Source organism: Dunckerocampus dactyliophorus, chromosome 12 (assembly GCF_027744805.1).
Source record: "Dunckerocampus dactyliophorus isolate RoL2022-P2 chromosome 12, RoL_Ddac_1.1, whole genome shotgun sequence".
Classification (NCBI taxonomy): Eukaryota; Metazoa; Chordata; class Actinopteri; order Syngnathiformes; family Syngnathidae; genus Dunckerocampus; species Dunckerocampus dactyliophorus.
Window position 1 is genome coordinate 23,952,996 of NC_072830.1, and position 24,479 is coordinate 23,977,474.

Consider the following 24,479-nt stretch of genomic DNA (forward strand, 5'->3'; position numbering starts at 1 on the left):
CAAATGCAGGAAGCAAGCCAAAAAGGGTTAAATCAAGTAAGGATCAAAAATGTCAAACTTCAAAATAAAACGAATCCAAAAGTACTGTGACAAAGGGAACATGTATAGCATGCCACATAAAAAGACGAACTGACAAAGAAAGCAAGAGCATCCCGAGACAATATTCACCTTTTCCATTTTGTTAACACTGTAATTTGTCAAAAATTAACAGTGATTAACAAAACAAGTTATTGTAGCATGATAAAAGGAGCGAGACATGTATGTTTCAGGTAATTGGTGCAGAGTGCATTGATTGAACATTATTATTTCCATCCCTTGAAAAGAAAATAGAGGAGAGGATGGATTGTTGTTTAATTCAATTCAGCTCATAGAGGCCTTTGCTCTCAACAACAGGTGCATAGCTCTGTTACAACATTTCTAATGGTAAGAAACCTATTTGCTAAACATGCACCATGCAGCTGTTTCACATGCAGCAGGGGTAGGAAACCTATGGCTCGGGAGCCAGATGTGGCACTTTTGATGACTGCATCTGACTCTCCGACATTTTTTTTTTTCCGCTCACATTTTAAATTAAAACATTACAGAAATCACAGCCTTAAAAATAGCATTCACAATATAAAACTTTCGTGTGCATTTTAATCCATTCATCCATTTTGTAGCGTAGCGCGGGTGGCCGGAGCCAATGCCAGCTGTCCTTCCAATATTTTCCAGATCAGACACCAAAACTGTATTATTGGATAATACGGTAGCCTACACGGATCACTGAGATGCTAACAAGTAAACTTCCCTTATTTAATTAAATAGTCGCCTAACTAATTCTGCAGAGCCAACCCTTTTGACAAAGAAGATGGCGAAAAAAAGAAAGAAATACGGAGTACGATGAAAAAACAGGCAGCACCAGAAGTCCCATTCATTGTAAGAAATATTTTATTTATTATTGGATAGCTTTTGTCACGGTGTGGTGTAGTCCTGGATCCCAGAGACACAGAGGCAGGAGGCAGGTGAGGTTTTTCACCATTTATTCCGTCCAAAACTAACAAAAGGCGATGGTGCCAAAAAGGGTGCACTATGGAACATATAAAAAAGCACAGAAGTACCAGCTTGTTCACGTTTTACATAAAGATTAACAATGATGGGCAAAATCTCCAAAAAGTGCAGTTTTCCTTTAAGAAAAGTCCAAGTGATATTTATGAAACATTTAATTTTTCTGACCAAATACCAAAGAATACCAAAGAAAAGCAATCATTACACTCAATTGTCAACATTAAATACACTCACTAATTTACTAACTCATTGTTATATTGCTTTCACTTGGCAGACTTTTTTCCAACTGTGCGGGCTCTACTGGGACACCCTGTGTATTTGATCTACTTGTGTGTGACGATCATCCAGCTCAACTCTCTGATCGGCATGGTCACCTACAAGCCCAAGTACATCGAGCAGCACTTTAGGCAGTCTGCCTCCAAGGCAAACTTTCTAATGGGTATGAACTATAAGTCTTAAACAGCCTGAAGGCTCAGTGCAGCGTGTACACATTTTGCATGTTTGATATAAATTCCTGGGATGAACAGAGATGGCTAAATATGGTACATCTTTTTTTTCAGGTCTGACAGTTTTTTGCTCATTAATTCAATGGCAGTGACCTTGTTGTGACCTGAATGATTTGTTGTAGTTTATGGCACCTCTACATACATTATATTTGATCCATAAATGATTGTACTATGATAGTCACTTACAGTGATTCTGTTTTAATCTTAAATATCAGGTGTGATTAACATCCCAGCCGTTGCAATTGGGATTTTTTCTGGTGGTCTCCTGATGAAGAAGATGAAGCTGAACATAATGGGAGCAGCAAAGTTTGCCTTCGTCACATCTCTCATTGGTTATATCCTGTCATTGTTTTTCTTTGCGATGAGCTGTGAGAATGCCAAGATGGCCGGGGTGACGCTTCCATACAACAGGTGGGTCTCAAGAGACCACACACTTCAATTACAATCACTCAATACATTAATTCACCTCTATTAACTGTAAAAACAATGTTTTAAGTAACATTATATACCAGGGATGTCCAAACTTTTTCTTACGAGCCCCACATACGAAAAAATAAAAGGAAGGGCCACTTTGATATTGATATATAAAGCAACAAATGTAGATATGCAGAGCCAGAAATTTTTAATTGGGGCGGCCAGGGTGAGACCATTACTCACATAAGGGTGGCAATAAGTTGATACCTGAATTGTCTAGATGGCCGGTGGGGTGGTGGGTGGTGGTGCAGAATAAATTCAGTTTCCAGGTTGCAGGGGTTTCCAACTTTCACCACCATTGGAGCTGTCCGCTATTTGTGTTTTATTTATGACAGGCACCATTTCAATTGTACACTACTTTATTTACCAAGCAGATCTCTACTCAGCGTGGCCATCGACTTTAGGCTATTTTGTGCTCAATTGTCCTTATATAAAGGCATATAGTTATTTATCAAGTCAACAGTTATAATAAAAAGCTACTAAAAGTTTGACCCTTTGGTGATCTACTCAAAATCAGCTGGCAAAATAGGAGGACCCGTGTGGAAGTGTCACTATCATAAGGATGGACACACTGTAATGTTCATTAAACAACCACACACAAATAGTGTTCTGAGGTCAAGACATAAGTAGTATATTGACAACAAGAGAGTAAAGTTGTTCAGTGACACTTGAAAAAGTTGGTACGTACCCCATGAACGTGATATCCGCTTGTGGTTTCCCCGTGGGACAAAAACAACCTCCGAACTAACCGCATTGCTTGTTTGTTTTAAAAACAAAATGTCACTGTGGTAAAAAAGTCACATTTGGAGTCCAAAGACCAGAAGCAAGGTGGATAACTCTAGCAGCTAGCTAGCTGCCGCAAATGTAAAGTACAGCCAGTGACAGCTAGGCAAAGCGTTTGAACAAAGATGCAAGAATTGTCGAATGGCGATACTGTAGGTTTGCTAAGGCAGTGATCAATCAATTGGCGTAGCGTGTGTCACGCTCAATACGAGACACTTGTTGGTGTTTATCGGCATGCGCTGATCACGTGTTTTTTTATGGAAATTGGGTCAGTGGCCGATCGGTCGGAGCATCCCTAGGTAATACGAGTGTAAAGTAGACTATAGAGGTGTTATTTCATGTCTAGAAGGCACTAATAATGTTAAAAACCATATTTAGAAGGTCGTAAACAGTTTTTCTACGGAAATATTCCATTTATAATTGAGGAATCCTACTTTGTGGAAATTCACTTATCACTGTCGGGTCTGGAACCAATTAACTGCGATAAACAAGGGATTACGATACATAAATAGGTTGTGTGGAACTTTCTTTTCAGAGCTTTCTTTTTCCCAAAACTTTTGGTCAAATTCCGACTTGCGGAAATACAGTACCAAAATTTAATATTCTAATTAGTATTTTTCTTGTGTTCTCTTTCTTCCAGTGTGAAGGGGATATCTTATGAAAAGCAGTCCGTCTTCAACGCCTGCAACTCCAACTGTTTTTGTTCAGCAAATAACTGGGACCCAGTTTGTGGAGGCAATGGGATCATGTATGTTTCTCCTTGTCATGCTGGCTGTACCAGCTCCACTGGCTCAGGAACAAACACAGTACGTCAGAATGTTAAATGGGAAGTCTATGTACAGCAACAGAAATGAACTGTAATAATGTTTAAGTGCCTGATCAAAATATCCACGTTTTTTAGAGGCGCGTTGCCATATAACGAAAATTCATGTTTGATGTTTGAGTTTTTTAATGGATTAGACCGCTAAAGGTGTGATAGTAAAAAGTTTAATTTAAAAACTGTATTTTGTGTTCAGTTGTGTTGCCATTGACTAATATTTAAATTTGTTTGATCTGAGACATTTAAGTGTGACAAACATGCAAAAAAAAAAAAGAAAGCAGGAAGGGGACAAACACTTTTTCATTTATTGTTCTTTCATTGTTTTGTTGTCAGTCTTTATCGGAATCTAGGATGTGCGATTTAAGTGTTTCCTCTGCAAAGTTACACAGCGTTACATAAGTAAAACAAATAATTACAGAATTCCCGAGTACCTAACCTACACATGATCACGTGTATAACGTTTGTGTCCAGGTCTTCTCCAACTGTAGCTGTGTCGGTGTGGCTGGCAACTTCACGGCCTCTACAGGTCAATGCCCTGACAAGGACGATTGTGACAGGATGTTCCCGTACTTCTTAGCGCTGTCTGTCATCACTTCATTTATCATCTCCCTGGGAGGCACACCAGGCTACATGCTTCTCATCAGGTCAGCCTCACGACAGAGTTTCTAAAAGCTTTCAGACCACCAAGTGCACCGAACTTCCACTTGACTTCCCTTTAATTTTAACATCAACAAAGTGGCCCGAATGTGCTTTGGTGTGTTAGTACGAGAAATTTCCATTCATCTTGCACGACTTTGAGTTGGACACTGCAAGATGGTTCACACCACACTGCTAAAGCATAACAAGCTTGGGGTTCATGGGGAGTTGTGCTGTATTTGGATCAAAGTATGCAGAGACAACAAAATGAGTCATATATAGTTGTAGTATAATTTGCAATTTCTACAGATTTTATATGCCTCTCTTGCTGGAAAACCCACTGGGCTCTGTTCCAACCTTTTAAAAAGCCTCTTTCCAATCACATGATCTTTATTAAATCTTTATTTGTCACACAAAGTAGGTCAGAGAGGCTGTTGTATGACTGTTAATACAAAGAGCTGCTTTGCATCATTCCTATCAAATACACAGCTATTTTTATATTGGTGAGCTGATGACACCGATGCAGCAAAAAAAAAACCATGAAAGGGTGCTCTTTGTTCCAATGTACTGTATGGCATGACTATTCCTCCCATGCATTAGTCTCAAGGAGCTTCTTATGATAAAAAACCGTCACGACTGATGTCTTTGCTTCTCTATGACTCTACGGCAAAAAGAAGTAACACATCCAAAGTGATTTAATATTGTTTTTCTAAAGCTCATATAGCCTGCTATGATACACGGCCAAGAGGGTGCCTTTAAATTTAATTTAATTTAATTTTAAATTAAAAGAAAACGTTTTGAATTGAATTGAAAATCGAATTTAAAAAGTTTCATTGTTTTCAAAATGTAGTTGATTTTCACACAGTAATGGCAGGATTTAAGTTATTTAAGTTTTAAGTTATGACAAGATGGAAGCGCACAATCAATGTTATATAATCATAAAGTCAGTTGTTTGAATGTGAGCATTTTTTGTTGAAGAATGTGAACTAGTGCAAAATTAATCCTAGCGACCAATATTTACAATCAAACAGCTTCAACACGTTTTTTGTCATGTTTTCGAAATGTCTTGATTTAAAAACAAGAAAACAGCAAACAAAAGCGATGAAGCTTTTCAGTTGCTAATATTGACTGCTAAGATTAATACGATTGTAAAAGGAGGGTCATCTTATATTTGGAGTCTAGAGATTTATGCATGCAAACCAGCTGGTGGCGACAAACTACTTCTGCCCAAGCGATCCAGCGCTCTTCTTCCTATCACTCACACACAACAGGCACCTGCAGAGATGCAGTCATTCCACAGAGACCTGCTTGAAAAACGTGTCCCCACAGGTTGGAGTCATGCTAAATTGTAAAGGATGCAAATGTTATGATAATGGTGATCATGGAAGCAATTTTATAAAACAACTGTTGAGCAATTCAGAAATATGATGTCTCTTTTATTGCAATCTACGAGTTTTATTTCACTACAAATGAAAACATGATTTAAAGAAAACAAGAGATTCATTTTGTTTTTAAAATATTTTTCCAAAAACAGGCATTGATAGAGCTCATCTTATATTCAGGCTTGTCTTATGATATATTACATATAATACATATACAATATTATTATAATATCTAATATTACAATATATTACTATTACAATTAAATGCATATATAATAAATATTGTTTATATGCATATATTTTATAATGCATTGACTCAAGATCTCTCACATAATACCCGATCCTCTTATAATGTGTCGTTAACAAGTTACTTATTTGGTTAATTTTTCATATTTTCAGCGCTTTAGGATGCCTTGCTCAATAAAAAGCACTTTATTTCTAAATGAAAAGTTTAACAGAAATAATTTTATTCCGTCTGGTTGAGTGTGAAAATCAGAAATGCTATAGAATTGATAGATTGGATCTTTTTTTATTGTTTTATTTAACAGTTGATGACAAAATATTTCATTATGATGATGATTCTTCTCCTTAAATACATTCTCCTGAACTGAAGCCCTTTAACTTTAATTGAGGATTGAATTGGTACCATTGCTGGCATTTTTAAACATGTTTTGTTGAATGTAATAAAAATGTCTCCGTGCCTGTTTACCTATAGGTGCATCAAACCGCAGCTAAAATCATTTGCGTTGGGGTTCCATGCTCTGGCAACACACACACTTGGTAAGTCCCTCTGAACCTACAGTGGAGCCCCCATATTCGCCATTCAACATTCGCATCCCCGCAAAATTTCACATTTTTAGAAAAAAAAAACAACAAATAAAAATTTTCTTTTATTTTTTTAATATACAATAATAATAATACATTAAAAAAAATCTGAAAAAACTGTAGGCCTTTTTTCTGCATAAAACACATCTCATTCACCCTAAGTGTAATCATTTATAAATATGCGATAGTAAACTTAAAACTTGCAGCATACAGAACAACATACAGTACATGTACAACATAACAAGTGATGTCAGTGCAAGATGGCCCTTTGTGGCTACGGAAGCACTAGCTTCGACAGTCAACTTGGTATGATCCGGTCATAAGTCGTTACTGGAATTACAACAGGCAAGCAGAGATGACGGCGACCAGGATGACGCGGCTTGCAGAAATGCCTTCTCAGACAGCTAGCCGGGATGACCCAGCAGCCTGCGGAGCAGTGTACCATCGGTAGCCGCTTTAGAGGGAGACAGAGGCGGCGCCACAGTGGACAGACGCGCAGTTGTAGTGTTAGCCTGACGACCAGGCTAAATGCTAGACCGTGACTCTGCACCCAGAAAAATGTGTCTCAATTACTTGCGTTTATTTGCTTGTGGGTGGTCTCCTAGCAAATAGTGGGGATCTACTCTGTATTCATTTATAGGTTACACAATGGCTGATAGCATGTTGATTCTTCTGCAGCTGGAATCCCAGCGCCCATTTACTTTGGAGCAATCATTGACACCACTTGTCTCAAATGGGGACAGAAGCGATGCGGTGGAATAGGAGCCTGTAGAATATACAACACTACAGCTTACAGGTAGAATACATATTTGCCATTGCACATATACAGTATGTATTACCAAATGAATTGTAATTTTCTAAATCCTCGCCTCTCAGGATAGCATACCTGGGCCTGACTCTGAGCCTGCGGACAATCTCCTTTCTAATTTGCATCCCAGGCTTCATCCTGCTTAGTAGGCAGCTGCAGAAGGAGGAACAGGATGCCCTCCATGGATCTCTGGCCAATGGCGGAACAGAGCTGGAGGCACTCAGAAAGGAAGAATTTGTCGTCTCGAATTCTGAGCGGTTACAAAGAAGTAAAGACAATGGCACAGGCCGTGAGACGCGATTGTGATTCTCCAGGAGGTGACGTCACAACCCTCCTGTCACACACACACACACACACACACACACACACACGCACACACGCACACACACACACACACACGTAAGATTTGCAGGGACTCATTAAATGTGATCATATGATGCAGGGCTCTTCTATTAAAAGTCTAGAGCAGGGGTCCTCAATTACATCTGTCCAAGGGCCAAACTTTTTCTCAGCAGACACTGTCAGATGGTATCGTTTTTTAAAAATAATAATTAAGTAATACTTTGCGGTGCGAATTTCGCAACTTCACTTAGATATAAAAAATATATTACTGATAATGAATAAATCATGCTTTTTGTGGTTGAATACGGCCTATTATTAGTCAAAAATATGCAAATTGAAGATAATTTTGCTCTTTTTTTTGCCTAAATTATGCACTCTCCAGCATAAAAATGGCTAAATGAAGTATAGGTCTTCTGTTAAACATATTTGTTTAAATGCAAGTGTCGTCATCTACCGCATACGCCTCGCTGATGCCCCCTGCAGAGTGGAGGAAGTACTGCATGAATGAGACTGAATGGTTGACATGATTTGGGCGATGTTTGGCCTGCGAAACGAAAAGCTTTGGTCACAGGCTGCTTATTGAGGACCACTGGTCTACAGATTACCAACAGATAACCAACATATGTAATATTACACATATTCCATATCATTTAAACAACATTATTATTATTTTTAAACACTTCTATAGTCAATTATATTTATATTGCACCAATTCACAGCAGAGGTTATCTCAAGGCACTGTACACATGTAGCAGGTACCTCCTGGGACCCAGAAGAATAAAAGTTCTTGTTTTGAATTACTGTACATGACTTGGGTGAAAATAGTATGCCACAATAGTTGGGGTGTGTCACAAAATGTGTTTGTTTTGTGTAATGTCCTTAGCTCAATTATATATCATCTTTTCTACGTATTACAGTGGAACGTTGGTTAGCGTCATTAATCTGTTCCAGGAGGTCACGTTCTCAAACCCAATCAGTTTTTTCCATAAGAAATAATGTGAATCCAATTAATCTGTTCCAGAAAGCCAGAAATGTGAACAGAAAACAAGTTTTCATAGTTTTACAATTATGGTTGAACATGCGGAAAACAATTTGAATTGCATATAAATTCATATCACTGATGAATGAAAGGAGTAAAGGGACATTTAAGGTTACTTTTACCTTCAATGACGACGTGTTGTTGGCACCGATATCACCACCTTCCTGTTTTGCCGTGATATATTTCTTGAATTCAGTGGGGTTTTTCACTTGAAGTCTCTGCTTTTCTTTTGATCACAGCTGCAAATAACCCACATTGGAGCCAAAGAAAGTTTCAAGTGCCATTTGATAAAGAAGGTGACAAACACTGCTGAATTCAAGAAATTACTCATGGCAAAACAGGAAGGTGGTGTTCGTGTTGATCTCACTGCCACATTGTGCCTTTGCCAACACATAACATCTTCAAGGTTAAAGTAACCTTAAATGTGCATTTATCCCTTTCATTCGTCACTTATATGTATTTAGAATTGTTTTATGCATGTAAAACGACAATTGTAAAACTATAAAAATGTATTTTATGTTAACATTTTTTAGACTTGTGTCGTAACTGTTATATTGCATACAACTACAGAGTCAACTGCTGATGTCGTCATTGATGGGCAACGGAGCTGACTTATCGTTGTTTCCATGTAGTAGCAAGCTAACGGGATGCTAACAAGGATGTTTTAGAATAAAAATACATTAAAAACACGGTTGGCGTCAAGCGGTGTATTAATAACATAATGTATGCTAAGTGGAAAATGTACGCAAACCGAGGCAAAATTGAAGTGTACATTTTTGACGTTAACCAAAAAACATGAATCATTCGTTCACTTGTTTTGTTTTCCATCTATTAATTAAATCAAAGGTGGATAATAACAGCGTTGCAGCGTTCACCCGGACGTGGTTTTACGTGGCGTCAGCATAGACATAGATAGACGCAACATAGCGCGGGTTTGTCCACTGCTGGGATACGTCAACGTCGCCGCCATATTGGATGTGTCAGGGCTGCGCTGTATATGTACTTACTTACATAAAGTGCCTTTCTACAAAGAAAATGAAGTTAACGCCTCTCGTTTATACATTCACACACACGCAATAATATACTTGGGAAAGACGCTTTATGTAAGTAAGATCGTTTACTTGTACAGTGTTCACTCGCTCAATTGCGGTTCGCCTTTCGCAAGTTTGCTGTTTCGCTGATTTTTTTAGTGCTTCTTTTTTTGTTAATACAGCCTATGAATGCTGTTACAGGCCGAGCCTGGCCCTTTAAGAATTGCATTGTGGGAAGTTGAGTGTCTCTCTCGCTCTCTTCCCGCTCTCATTTGTCTGCCCCGCCCATTGTTTTCTGAGTCCTGATTAGCTGTACACCATTGTCAATCAATCTCCTTTGTGCCGCCTTGTCTCCTGTGTCATGGCTAGCTTGCTTGCTTGCTAGCTTGTAAATGAATCTTCAGTTTGAAGGAGGACTGCAAGAGGAGGAGAAGTTGCAAGTACAAGTGAGTGACTTAATAATTTCTTGTGTCTGACCTGTTGGTTGATCATTAAATTTCAAACGAAGATTTGAACTTTTTTGAGAGTGTTTAAACGAAAGATATGTGAGAAAATGTTATTGCCTGTCTGAGAAAAGTGTATGGTGAGGGGTTTTACAGCCTTAAAACATGTATAATAATCGTAAAAAAAAAAAAAAGAAGTTGGCTACTTCACGGATTTCACTTATTATTTTGGGAACCTATCCCCCGCCATAAACGAGGGAACACTATTCATTTACCGCGCAGTCTTGACACATCCAATATGGCGGCGACGTTGACGTACGGCTCAGCGCTCAATGCGGCGTCTACATATACCTGTATACAGTATGTCTATTGGTGTGAAGGTAAGGAAACAGAAGAAGACAGAGGAGGGCCGGGAGAATTAAGAATATGCAAACATGGACATTGAAAGTGACACGCCGAACGATATAATTATGCACTAGGTAACAGTGACAGCACACCCGTCCATCACAGAAGTACAGTCGTAGTGTTGGATTCAAATGAAACAACAAATGAACGGATGGTACACGGACTTTCATGCCGCACTTTTTCTGTCATAAGCAGTTTTTCATACGTATATGTATTTCTGCGTCTTTATGAATTTGTTGCATCTTCACGTTGTGGTTAAGTGCTCATGTACAGCAGAGGGGACGCTGGAAAATGTGTTGTTTACCGTATTTTAAAAATAACTGTTGCTTACCATAACCACCTTTAACTATTGAGTTAAAAAAAACAACTAAATTCCTACCTTCAAGAAAACAATGTCTTGTGACCATAAAACATGCTGGTTGCCTCCTCGACCGCACGCAGCTGCTGCCCGGTAATGGTTTTATGATGCCAGTAGATTGACCCTATAAATTCTGTGATTTTTTTTTTTTTTTAATGATGGAAAATATTGTGTTCGATTTCGGAGGTTCCACTGCAAAGCATAAAGTGCAACACACACTAGAAGATGTGTGGACTGCAAAACAGCCTTTTTATTCTCTACACACACGTGCTTTTCTTTATCTCAGGTAAAGTAAAGAGGCACATGACCTGTGGCCTTCATTTCAATCAAAATACGTACATACATTTTATAGTGTTCAAAATATATAGTGAAGCGAAAGCTGAGCTTTGAGGCAGGATTTTTTTTATTTATTTTTCACAACTTTTTTCTTAAATATAATCTAAATCTCTACTGTACTGTACTGTATAGGTTTTTCCTATGAAAAAGCTGTCCATTGAGCAACAAAAATAAATGAAAAGTACCTTATTTAATTGCATTTCGTTATTATTTCTGATTATATTCATGGTAAACTGTACATATATAGTTTTTAACATAACATTTTTACGGTTTTGCATTTATGAAATAAAACCGTTGACATTCACAAAATGATGACATTTGGACGTTTTTTTTTTTGTTTTTTTTTGCTCCGTACTTCCGCTTTCTGTGGATTAAAAGTGTTTGGATGTTTGACATAACTGTAAATATAACCATGAGTTTTTAATACTTTGGTCACTATGTGAAAGCACACAAGATTGTGGCATTAAAACAAATTTACATTTTTTTCTGGCAAAGTCTAATCCGGCTTTCTTGTTGTTGAACGTTAGCAGTGCTTTGCACCTCTGCATGTAGTTATGAAAACATTGCTTAACTGGAGACTTGACAGGCCATACTATGGAAACGCTACTGCCATCATTCGTTTTAGTTGAAGTGTGACTTACCGTGGAAAGAAACAAGGCATTTTGAAGGAAAATGGCTACCTTAAGTCAGCAGCATCATATCTGCCCAATTCACTGACTGAATACAGGAGTGTAGGATTCATGCTGGAACTTACACTCACAAAATTGGTGAATTGCCGCGATGGCTTTAAGGAAGAGTGACTGCAAGATTGTCCATCCAGTCATCAAAAATGTCATTAATTTCCTTTACTTTGATGCAGGCCACGTTGTTGTTGTCCTCCATAAAAAGATGGTCATTGACTTAAAAAAGGTCACACTGAGGTAAACTTGTCTAAATTCCCACACCACACAGGTCTGGTTAGATGATTGATCAAACTCATCACTGCATGTAAGGAGGACTCCCACAGTGCAGAGTTGGTCCACAGTTGCACAACCTGGACAAAAACCTCACTGCTTCTTCTGAATCAGAGATTTAACTATGCAGGGGATCCTCCTCTCTTACCAGGAAGGCCGAGGAGTGTTATCTCACCATAGATGAAACACACCTCTGGTCCCCCACCCTTTAACCACCCCGGTCCGCCAATCCAAAAGGCAACGATTTTATTTAAGATGCTGGAGAAAAATACATTCTGCATGTTCCTGACGCATGTTTGATAGTACAGGTAAGAATTAGCAGGGAAGATCAAAGTTCCTCAACAGTCCATCTGAAAAATGTTGTAAAAAATTGCTGCATTTGGGAAACACAACATTTTGAACTAAAACAATTTGTAAAGACCCACAAAGTCAAATTCTCCACACAACACCATCCCTCCAGAAAACAAGAAAAACAGGCAGTTCAATAATAGACAAAAGTATTGACATTCAAATTAAGACCAAACCTGGGGGAGTTGCTGGATGTAAACGTTGAACATCTGTAGCACAGTACTTCACCTTTAAAATTACAACAAAAAAGACATACTGCGATGGAACAAACACAAAGTAATTTGTCAACAAAGACTGAATGCTAAATGTGCAAATACATTACTGAGCCCAGCAACTTTTGATTACAGTAATAGAAGGGAGGTCGTACACACACAACCTTAATTTACAGATGCAAAGAGTAATATGGAGCATTTGTGGATAAAAGAGAAGCATAACAGGCCTAATATAAGGAAATTATGCCAATAGGCTCCTTAGGTCCAAAATAAAACTCCAAAGCTACCTTTAAATGTCTACAAACAACCCTTTTCAACAAGCCAAGGAAGAGCTGTGAATTCTCTGACAGAGCATTGATTGAAGCAGCAATCCTCTTAGGCCCACAGTGCCAGGCAGAAACGAAACCGGTCGTGAAACTCCCCTTTAAGCTAGTCAGGTGCCGAGGGGAAAAAAATACCAAAAAAAGTATGCATCAATGTAAAAACTTCAGGCATCAACTCATTGCTGGTGTTCTTGGTCACGTCAGGAGCTGCTTGGAAATTTGTACAGTGGCTAGTCGTCCTTTTTATTCACAAGATTTTGAAGATTCTGGAAGACAAAAAATATTTGGAAAAAAGTTACTGTCTAGGCTAAGAAATTCACTCCAATTAGCTTAACGTGCGTGTTTATAGAAGGTGGGAGGAAAGCAGAGTACCAAGAGAAAACATCTTGGTTGTGAGGCATTCAAGCTAATAACACTGCCATCATGCCAAGTGCTTTGCTGCTGACAAACAAGCTGAAGCAATCCTGCTGTTTGGGACAAAGCATCACCTGCAGCTCCTGATGTTCTTTCAGCAGTCTGTCATACTCCCTGGCAAGACCGTCCGTCTGCTTCTTCAGTCCATCTGCATCACTCTTGGACTTCTTCAGGGCTGCGTTGGACACGGTCACAACATTAGCAATTTGGAAATCAGAGTTCAACATCAAGCTCGAAGAGCAAAAAAAATATATAATGGAGCGCCGTATTTGGGTTTGTTGCAAGCATCAGCTTCTGCAAGCCGCAATCTGTGCCCTGATAAGAACGAGGCTAATGACAAGAACAAGGGAAATCTCTATCCCTCTAATAGCCAGTAAACTTCAGGTGCAACATCAAATCTTGTCATTAAAACACAACATGGAATGAGAAAGTAAACTATGTGCTTATTTATCTCAAGCTGCAACAAAATTGAATGGGATCGCACCCTCCTCCCATCCCAAAGTTGGACGGAAACTGGTTGTGTCGTTTTTGCGTAATCCTGATAAGCAACTACTACATGTAAAAGAAGACTTTTCCATTTTTAAGTTACTTGGTTTGGCTGTAACTGCTTAGGATATGTGAAATGTAGACTTTTCTGTGGATGGGTTTACAAAATAAAGACATTCTCTCTCTCTGTGAATGTGTCATCTGAATGCCTTATATTTGTATTTCAGTAATTTAGGCAACAAATATATACAATTTGCTTCAATATGCATATTTTGATTAATAATAGGCCATATTCAACCACAAAACAGCACGATTTATGAATTAATATATTTTTGAAAAATTGTGACAGTGAACCACAAAGTGGTGAGGGACGACTGTAGATACATGAACTGTATTTTACTAACCATCCTCTGATGTTTTTAGTTCCTCCTTCAGTTTCTCCACCTCTTTCCTCAACAGCTCCATGCCTTCTGCAGTTGCTTTATCTCCTGTCCCCTCCATCAGAGTCTACATGACATCAAGTGACAGTGAGTTATTCATCACAAGTGCGTATTGCGTCATTAAAAAAAAAAAAAAAAAAACCCTAATGGGGATGCAGTGGTTTGAGTGGAAGTGCAGCAACATGAGTGAAGGGGCCTTCCACTCACAGCACATTTACTATACAAGATAATGCTGTGCTGACCCGAATATAAGACAGATCATTTTTTCCCCTCCAAAATAGTCAGAAAAAAGACGTGTTGTCTTATGTTCTCGGCTAAGAGAATTATACATGTCAACCAACAGGTGACAAACGTGTCAAAGGTTGGACAAGTTAAACAGTGGAGGCATTAAGTGCTAATTTTAAGATAATAGTGATCAATGAATCAGAGTCATCAACAACTATCCAGCAGCTAATATCTTTTTTTTTTTTTAAATTGCAGTCTGCCAGTTGCTATGTCACATATATTGAAAACATGGGTTCAAAAGATTCTTTTTGTCTTATAAATATTTCTCTAAAAATTAGTCTTGGAACAGAGGAGTCGTCTTATATTGGGATCAATACTGTACTGTATAGTGGGACACGCACATACATAGTCAGTTCACCATGTACACGAAACCATAATAAAATAAATGAATGAATCAAGTACAGTCGTCCCACGCTATATTGCGGTTTGAATATGGCTCCCTCACAATATCGCGTTTCGTGGTTGACTATGGCCTACTATCACATTATTACTTCGTCTATTATTATTACTAGATGAAGTATATGTAGTATTCTGGTCACTAGGCATCAGTAGTGTTATGAGACAAGACGTTACATTACATTACCTTTCATGCTGCATGGAGCCGAGCCCACATGCCATGGCTGCGATCGAGTGGGGAAAAAAAAAGGTTCTCCCCCCATTCCGTGTGGAAGTGGTACGTTTTTGGCTTCTTTGTCCTCCTTCCCCACTCCATTTGAAACACGTTACGTTTAGAATAAGTAAATTAGAGAGGCTAACTAGTTGGCTCTGTAGCTGGCTATGCTGGCGGCGGCCGTCTGTTATGTCCCCTCAGTGATCCCGTAGCCTGTGTAATGTGATGGAAACAAAGAATAATAGGAGTGTAAAAGTGATTATTGGGGTAATATTTAATGTCTACAGGGCTCTAATAACATTAAAACCCGTATTTAGAAAGTCACACCGGTTTTCTACAAAATTCACTTTTGCGGTCGGGTCTGGAACCAATTAACCACCATAAACGAGGGACGACTGTAAATCTCTCAATCAACCAGTACAACATACCTTCTTCAACAGCTCGTTGTCCTCCAAGTGCTTTTTAGCAGCTTTGTTTGCATTTTCAGCCTGCGCCTGAAGTGCAGCAGTGGTCCCTGACACGGAAGCCAGCTGGTTAATCAAGGTGACCACTCGCTTCATAACCCTTTACAAGAAAGTACAATGAATACTCAAGGTTTCAACTGACAGCTATTGCTACCTTGTGTTATTTTTTGCTGTAAAAACTGCAACACAGACTCACAGCCAGAGGAAGACGGCGAAGCCAGAGATGTAAAGGTTCCGCTGGGCCCGGAAGAGCTTCATGTGCATGTGGTCAAACATGTTGGGCTGCAGTTTGGCATCCGTGCCGAGGTTTTTAAGGGAATACTTCCTAACCTCACGGACCGCATCTACAGAAGCATTCATAGTAAAACCTTCAAATTGGAAGTGACTTCAACAAGCAGCTGTAGCACGACAAACGCTCAGTGAGCATCTAACACAATTGTTTTAGCTTGATGAAAAAATAACAAACAGTAGTTTGTTCAGGTATGACTTCTGGAAATGCCCTATATTGCTGAAAAATGGCTGACTACCTGTGTGCCTTACACAAAAGGTTATTTGATGACTTCCTGTTAACCAGTATGACACATACAATATGCACCTACCAAGAAATAGGACGATAAGTATAACAATCATTGTAAGAAACACTTTGTTCCAAAACCGGGCTACTGGGCTCCAGATCCTCAAATTGAATACGCTCTGCCACCTGTAACACACACACACACACACACAATTAACATATATGGCCATTTCAAGGAATGGACAATACAAAACGTATTCCAGTAACTGATCATGAAAGGTACTTACCTCTTAGCAGAGATGAATGGCAAACAAAGAATGACAAGGATGCCAATCTCTATGTAGAGGAAGAGTGCTACTGCAGTCCATTGCAGCGTCATGTCTAACAGACATAAAGACAAGGCGAAAAGAGCAACAAAGCAAGGTTCATGAGCTTCGTCAACTAGATGTATTGCAGGTTCAATGGAAGGTGTGGTCCGTCTCTATGTGGCCTCTGCTGGTTTGACAACACTGTGCAGAAGTCTTCTAGCTCATAGTTGACTTTACTTTGAGTCACATATTTCATTTAGCCGTAGTTCACGATGCAACTATACCGTACAGCGCCTTCATAGCAAGTGCGAGGTTAGTTATCATTTACCCACCTTAATAAATCCAATTTGACGCGAGCTGTTAGCCAAACTTAAGTGAACTGAACACTGAAGAGTCTTAAAGTTTCACAAATGTAGTACTTTGTCGATACAGCTCGCTAGTTTAACTTACCGTCGACAAAAGGAAAAAACGCAGACGAGAAAAGCTAATACTGTAACGGAGTGCTAAAAGTTATCAGTCGACTGCATTTGCTTGCTTGCCACACTTCCTGTTTATCATGCGCCACCAGCACCTCCGTCAACGAGCAAATGCGTTTCCACTGCTCCGTTTCAAATTAAAATGCTTATCTAACTGGAGGAAATTCTTAAACAAGAAGCCTTTTTTCAACTATGATAGAATATATTTATTAGTTATTAAAAATGGCGCTAATCACTTTGAAAACGTCTCTGTTCTGTCAACGCAGAAATAAAATCGCTCTTATTGTGAAGAAAACTTTAACTTCCGCTTGTCCTGCTCCTAAATCAGATTCAAGTGATTTTTAAAGCACACGTCAGTCGGCCCTGTAAATTAGTATTAAACAATTTGAATCCACTGTGAGACAAATTATTAACTGTTATTATTCATTCCAATCTGATAAAAAAACGTACAATAAGACAAACACAAAGATGGTTTACGCTGCAGCTTTATTAAGTACAACACAGTATATACACATGTTTTAAAAACGTCATATAAATGTTATCAGGTCTCCAAAACGTGCACTGATCCATATGTACTCTGTAAGTAGTCGATTACAGCTGATGTACTACAAAGAGAATTAAATACTTTTCTCTCCGGCTGGGAGCTAACTCTATCGAGCATGTAGATCAGATGATTGTGGAAGCAAGTAAATGGGGTGCCCTGCTGTACAGAGATGTCCACCCAGTCCCATATACACTCCAACGGTGTGTCTTCATACCCCGCGAACAAAGCTGGGTTAGCAAGCAGCCCTCTTGCGACCATCACACCTAGAACAGGGACATTAAAAGAAGTCATACCTGTGGGATTTTATTAAATGGAACCCTCAGCATTCAGTCAAGTTTGCCTTATATGATATGAACAACTTAGATGTATAAATGTTATGATAAATTGCTATATACGTTTCAGTGTTTTTACATTTAAAGAAATATCACCATCCTCGAGCCCATGATCATCAAAAGTTACAATGACAGATAATGCTGCGTTCAGTGTCCCTGGGAAATTGGACATTTCAAGCGCTAACTATGAAATGTGCATCGAAATGCGTGCAAATAGGGTTCCTAATGGCATCAATGTACTCTGATTTCACCAATGAACAAATCTGACATCACACATGAATGGCATCACCCAAAAAGTGTCAAAATTTGTAGAACTTGATGTCACAATTTACCAAGACCAGTTCCTCTCTTTTATGATTGTGGTTAAGTGACTGTAAAAAGTGAACCAGGTCACTTTAATGCACCTACTATCCTAAGCAACCACCTTATACAGGTTTATCAGCCATAGTTTGTGTTGCCTATCAATTATAGACAAGGTGTTTATTTACTTAAAGCACAAAGAGGACGAGGAGTCCAGCGGTATCAGGTGGTAACTGGAGAGAGAGAGAGTCACTTCCAAAATTTCACAACTAATTTTATTTCATAAATTTGTAATGATTAGGAGTTCACGAGAAAGCGCAAAAGCAAGTGGAGCTCTCCTTGACCTCATGGTCGTTTCCTAACCAGCATATTGCACAACACAGCCGCAGCAGAAGCAATACAAGTGGAACACGTATTAGTTTCACACCAACAGCTGAGTAGCGGAAACAACATTTTCAAGCGCGTACAGGCGCAGATCAACAGTAATGTAAAGCCGTAGACAAAGAGGTAGATGTAGCTAGTGCCACCTTAGTTGCATCAGCAGGTGGCCTACAGACTCAGCTATCAATGCCAATGTTTTTCGACCCAGCACTAATTAGAGACCCTGGTGGTTATATGCTTTTGCACCCGGTGACGACAGGAGACACTTTCAACTGGAACGCTTTGAGGTCAGACCTTTGAAGCTCCAAGTGGACTTTTTCCTGCTCCCCACCCCACCAGTAAGGAATTCAGCATACTCAGCATCTCACAATCTCGCTGCAACTATTGACAATCATGGCCAGGATACACTGAAGGTTCTCTTTAAAAAAACAAAACAAAACAAAACAAAACAAAACAAAAACAAAAACAAGCCTACCATCAACACCAGTGAGCTGGTGAATGGACTCCACATCACGTAGGTACTTTACGTCCCCATTGGCAATGACGGGTACGGACACGCTGTCTTTGACTGTCTTTATGGCGTCATAGTGGACAGGCTGGTGGCGCTCCTCTGATGTGCGCCCATGCACCGTTATCCAGGATACACCTGCTGACTCGGCCTTCTGGCACAGATCAACTGTCTTCCTCAGGTCGTTGTGGATTCTATGGGTGTCAAGTCAATTTGATTATGAACATGTTATTGTTCATTTAAACCAGGGGCGTCCAACGTGCAGCCCGGGGGCCATTTGCAGCCCGCGGCACATTCAGAAAATATAAAGTAACAAGAAAACTTAAAAAAAAAAAAAAAGAAAAAGACAACAGCATAAATGGAAAAATCAGCAGTACTTTTCCAAGAATAAAGTCAAAATATTAAGAGAAGAAAGTTGTAATCTAACAATAAAAAGTTAGAATAGGTAGAACATTTGTTTACAAAATTTTTTAACCTTTTACGAGAATAACGTAATATTATGAGTAAAAATAACGTCATTTTAGTAGCTTATAGTTAAAATATATATATAAAAAAAAGACTGAAGTCATAAGTCATATGAGGAAACCAAACAAAACAACAAATAAAGTTGTAATGTTTGGAAAATTAGGTTGGGGAAAAAGTTACAATGTTACAAGCAGACAGTCAAAATATTATGTAAAAAAAAAAGTCATGGTTACAAGAAGAAAGTGGAAGTAGTTGGAAAATTAAAGGAACACAAATGGAAAAAAAAAAAAAAAAACAGCTCTAATTTTGTGAGAATGAAGTCAAAACATTAAGAGAAAAAAGTCGTATTCTAACGAGAAAACAGTTGCAAAAAGTCGAGAATAAACGTGTAATATTGTGAGGAAAAACAATGTCATTTTAGTAGCTGAGTTGAAATATTAAAGAAAAAATATATTATTTATTTTTTTAGCCGTAATACGGGAAACAAAACAAAACAAAGTTGCATTTTTTCAAAAATTAGGTTGGAGAAAAAGTGAAAATATTATTGGGATAAAGTGAAAATATGGGAATAAAGTCATAACATTACGAGAAGAAAATGTACAAAGTTTATTTAAGAATGGTAGTTTGTAAGAATGTTTGGAAAATTGAAAAAAAAAACGAGGAAAAAAGAGAAAAGGCCAAAGTTTGTATTAATAATACATTTTGTCGCCTACAGTATATGACAAAGCTGAGAAGCAGTGGCCCCTGCATCCTTTCATTTTTCAGTACGTGGCCCACGGTGGAAAAGGTTTGGACACCCCTGATTTTAACTATTCTGATTTATTTGACTATTATTAGTGTTACCTTATTTTAATGGATGCTGTATAGTTAGGATTGTCCACTTGGTTCCTAACTTGTTTGACCATGTCTTTAACCAGCTCAGGCTTGTTGATAAGGCAAGCACCATAACCTGCCGACATGGCCCACCTGAAAGCACGTGACATAATACAACCATGTGAAGTAGCTCGCATGGCTAAACTAAAAACGAAGAAAAGGCTTGACAGGTGCACCTCTGGGGACATCCACAGTTGAGGTCAACTCCATCTGAGAAAGGTGCTACTGCACAGGCCGCGTCAGCCAACGTCTGAGCATCATGGGCAGCAAACTGCACAATCAGGGGTCTGTCACCTGAGGCAGTCAAAGACAAAGTGGAGCGTGTGGCGTTTCCGAACAAACCGCAATGTGGAAACACTGTCCCTTTTCGGAAGATAAATGACAAGGATGCTACTCACACTCATTTGTGGTGAATTCACTGTCTCTGGCTTTGACAGATTGCACAAAGTCAGAAGCAACTATCATCGGAGTGAAGCAGATATCACAGTCGTATTTCCTCACCAAGGACCTGAAAGCCAGCCTGTGGAGAAACGATAGTACACCAAATGATGCCATGTGTGATGTACACCGTCACAATCTAACAAGCGCCACTGCAAGAGCTGTGTCAAAAACTCAGCCTAATAGTGTTGGGTATTGATTGGCATCGCTAATGTATATTGTTAGTGTAGTTGGCAGTGGTTTAGAACCGCACTGCACCATATCGACATGTATGTGAACATGCGCGAGGGCTAGGCACGCCGGGATGACACCAGTCTCTGACAAAGTTTTCAAAAACTGTGGTAAAGACGATCGTTTTGATCATACTGATATAGAATGATAGCTGTTAAATCCTGTGGTGCCTCCAAAGAAGGAAAAAGAACAAAGAAAGCACGGAGAAGCAGCTGATGGCTCCAGACAAGGCAGCTAAAGAAGCCATTACAGAGGAATTAACCTCCTTGATTCACAAGATAATGAGAGAGGAACGCCAAGAGGCAATTAGGCTACACTGCGACCACAGCTAAATGCTGTTAAGGGGAAAGTGACTGGATGCGTGAAAAGAGTTGGTGAAATGGAGGCTTCATTGTGCAGATTGTATAACCGGAGGGCTCAAATGAAAGCCTACGTAAAGAGAATAATAGACTGAAGAAGAAAGCAAATATAATACAGTATGTTATTGGCCTAACTCCTGATGGCGAGAAGCGGAACCCCACGAGCTACGTGTCCGTACTGCTTAAAGAACTGTTTAAGGGCAAGCTTCACTCGAGCCAGAGGTGCTCCTGGCACATCGGGTGGGATTTATGGACACATCTGGACAATGATCGTGCGGATGCAGCAGCTGGTGGTGCAGACTGCAAGCAGAGACGGCCAAAATACGGGCGAGTTTTCATGATGTGAGGACAAAACTGTGGCGTGCAGCAGTTAAGCACGGCATCATTCACCCTGCCGCCGTGACTTTGTGACATTCAGTGGCGACATGAAAAAGTTCTCCCATCCATCTAGCATCCGAGATGTATCTAAAACCTATTATAGAGGCGGAGTTGGGCAAACAAGAGCTGGATGAGATGAAAAAGAACTAAAAAAGATGCGATAAACAAGAACAGGTGGAGTATGAACCTCTTCAGTGTCGCAGAACTCAAAATACTCACACAGAAGTGTGGCAGTGGTAAAGCACGGTAGAAAATGATGAAAACAACTACATTATTGTTCCACTTACCTGTCAAATGCTAGTGAAACAAACTTGCTAAAAATAAAGCAGCTCGTATAAAGTAGTCCTAAACTGCCCATTTAGCAAAAGTGTTAGCGAAAAGAATGCTTGGCTGGTTTAGCTCAGTGAAAAAGATAGGATTCATCTTTCTGTTATTCATTTTATTAGAAAGATTTATTTGAATAAAAATGCTAGAAATGCTTGACAGCAAATGTCATTTTTCAGTGATGTGCATCGATTTTCCACTCGTCAGTCGACGCAAAGTCGCTTTTTAATGCAGAGGACAGGGCAGTACTGTATAGAGCAACGGTGGCGTGGGATTGTCCTCCACTTATTTTTAATTATGCGAACAAATTCAATCACTATTCATAAAAGTTTGAGTCTTTCTATGTTTACACGAGAATCATTTTAACACAGTGTCCCTCGCTACATCCCGGTTCAAACATCGCTCCCTCACTCATTGTGGCTTTTCGAAAATGAATAAATTAATAAATGACCACTGTCGAGTGAAAATAAATTCTCCTCCCATGCCGTGTGGAAGTGGTAAGGTTTTTGACTTCTTACTTTGTACTTCATCCCAACTCCGTTTGAAACACTTTCTTAAGTTTAGAATAAGTAAATTGGAGAGGCGAACTAGTTAGCTTGGTTGCCTGCTATGCTAGCGGCGGCAGGCTCTTGTGTCCCTGCAGTGATCCCGGAGCCTGCGCAGTGTGACGTAAACAAAGAATAATAGGGGGTTAAAGGTGACTATACTGTTGGGGTGTTATTTCATGTCTACGGGGCTGTAATAATGGTAAAACTCGTATTTAGAAAGTCACAAACAGGTTTTCAGTGCTCTAACTATGAAAATATTCCATGTATTAATATTGAATCCTACGATAAACGACTGAAGTCTGTATTTCTGTCTGGGTTTTTTTCTTTGTTTGTTTATTTGTAACTTGACTGTAGTAAATAATCTGTACCTCTTTTGTTACGGCTTGGGACTTTTCTGTGAAGAGCAATACTAGTGCCATCCGTCCATTTTCTATACTGCTTGTCCTCATTGGGGTCACACGTATGCTGGAGCCTATCCCAGCTGACTTCGGCCCAGAGGCGGTGTACACCCTGGACAATCAATCACAGGCAATATTAGTGGCTGAGGTTAAAAAAAAAAAAAGCTATTGTGAATCCTATATCCTATAGTAGCATAGCTGTACCATGTAATTAACGCAGAATTTCTGAATGTGTTGTTGTATTGTCATGTCTGAATATGTGTGTACTCCCTGTATATTTTATTTAAAAACAATATGGACCGTTGTTAACTAAACTGAGGTAACAAAAGAACAGGTAACAACAGCTGTATGATGCAGTGCAACACCACACCACTGCAACGACAACAATTAAAGTACAGTTGCTAATGTCCTATTCACATTGTATTATTACTATAACATATAGTAAATGGGTAAACTTACTTTGAATATCGAACCATCGGTGCACAAATTTTGACCACGTTGTTTCCGCCTTCAAACATCTCCGACACGCTACTGTACTTCGTGGTCGCCATCCTTGTGAAGCTGCAATGCTACAACTTAGCATAGCAAGCCAACACCCTCAGGACGGACTCGTTATTTTTACAGAATCACTCTTCTGTCACCTCGTCGTTCTATCCGTAAAGACATGTTTTATATACCAAACAAACACCACACAGTTTAAATCGACATATGCTATAGCTATGAATGCATGGAAAGTCGTCCGTCAGTCCACCATGCCGGAAACTGTGGGCGTGTCCTCTGTGTTCTACGCAATCACACGCCCGTGGCTCAAAACAATTACAATAAAAATTTAAATAAGAAGTCCTGACAGTTTAACTGCTAAACAAAAACGCTTAAATGTAACTGGAGAAAACATTTAAATTGCAATGAGCAAAACATTGCAATTCAGTCAGGGAGGCTGTATTCAGTTAATGATGCGTTCAAGTCGCGTTTTAAAGTGCTGCTTTGAGACTTAAAACCAATAAAATACGGCAATTAAGTTACAGTACACATTTAAATCTTTTAAATGACCCTAGACGATTCTAAACAGTCTATTGTCCTTCAAACAAATGTAAATCTTCATTTTAACGACCTATAGTAAAAGACATTTTAATTACCAATAATGGTTTTTTGTTCTGAACAGAGATTTGTGTAGTCATGTGATTTGGTCTGAGCCAAGTTTTAAGCAGCAGTTTCCATAGTGTAGTGGTTATCACGTTCGCCTAACACGCGAAAGGTCCCCGGTTCGAGACCGGGTGGAAACACATTTTAGACTCTGTCGGAACGCTACCTGAAGGGACTTGGCTACAATGAAAG

At 39.2% G+C, this 24,479-nt stretch overlaps 2 protein-coding genes and 1 non-coding gene across 8 annotated transcripts in view; 2 read left to right on the forward strand and 1 right to left on the reverse strand.

Moving 5' to 3' along the window:
- Positions 1–10,330, forward strand: part of slco1c1 (solute carrier organic anion transporter family, member 1C1) — a 29,159-nt gene extending 18,829 nt beyond the window's left edge. For 4 of the 5 annotated variants that reach the window (XM_054794165.1, XM_054794164.1, XM_054794166.1 and 1 more), the window contains 7 exons: positions 1,319–1,483; positions 1,766–1,961; positions 3,448–3,613; positions 4,099–4,271; positions 6,361–6,425; positions 7,149–7,266; positions 7,347–10,330. In XM_054794165.1, the coding sequence (XP_054650140.1) occupies positions 1,319–1,483; positions 1,766–1,961; positions 3,448–3,613; positions 4,099–4,271; positions 6,361–6,425; positions 7,149–7,266; positions 7,347–7,584 (1,121 nt within the window). In that variant the 3' untranslated portion in view covers positions 7,585–10,330. The remainder of the gene's footprint in view (positions 1–1,318; positions 1,484–1,765; positions 1,962–3,447; positions 3,614–4,098; positions 4,272–6,360; positions 6,426–7,148; positions 7,267–7,346) is intronic. The other variant, XR_008573142.1, reaches the window with a different exon arrangement.
- A 2,086-nt stretch (positions 10,331–12,416) lies between these two features.
- Positions 12,417–23,937, reverse strand: LOC129191125 (tRNA-dihydrouridine(20a/20b) synthase [NAD(P)+]-like). Of its 2 annotated transcripts, XM_054794169.1 has the most exons (13): positions 23,604–23,934; positions 20,867–20,988; positions 20,645–20,762; positions 20,439–20,561; positions 19,090–19,324; positions 17,691–17,694; positions 16,569–16,662; positions 16,367–16,467; positions 15,964–16,111; positions 15,732–15,867; positions 14,373–14,475; positions 13,557–13,657; positions 12,417–13,334 (listed from the first exon to the last, which is right to left on the reverse strand). In XM_054794169.1, exons 1-13 carry the CDS (start codon positions 23,693–23,695, stop codon positions 13,299–13,301), a joined length of 1,413 nt encoding a protein of 470 aa, XP_054650144.1. In that variant the 5' UTR covers positions 23,696–23,934; the 3' UTR covers positions 12,417–13,298. The 2 variants fall into 2 exon arrangements, with proteins under 2 accessions (XP_054650144.1, XP_054650143.1); XM_054794168.1 differs by lacking the exons at positions 12,417–13,334; positions 13,557–13,657; positions 14,373–14,475; ... (2 more) ...; positions 16,367–16,467; positions 16,569–16,662 and having other exon boundaries at positions 17,538–17,872; positions 19,098–19,324; positions 23,604–23,937.
- Positions 23,938–24,354: 417 nt separating this feature from the next.
- trnav-aac (transfer RNA valine (anticodon AAC)) lies at positions 24,355–24,427 on the forward strand. The gene has a single exon. It is a non-coding gene; the product is annotated as a tRNA-Val (tRNA).
- The last annotated feature ends 52 nt before the right edge of the window (positions 24,428–24,479 follow it).

Excerpts from the sequence above, each read along its gene's own strand:
- LOC129191125 (XM_054794169.1), bottom strand. The coding sequence starts at position 23,695 with ATGGCGACCACGAAGTACAGTAGCGTGTCGGAGATGTTTGAAGGCGGA. Across the intron at positions 20,763-20,866 it reads TGAATTCACCACAAATGAGT|GTGACAGACCCCTGATTGTG; the intron begins GTGAGTAGCATC and ends TGACTGCCTCAG. Across the intron at positions 14,476-15,731 it reads ACAACGAGCTGTTGAAGAAG|ACTCTGATGGAGGGGACAGG; the intron begins GTATGTTGTACT and ends GATGTCATGTAG.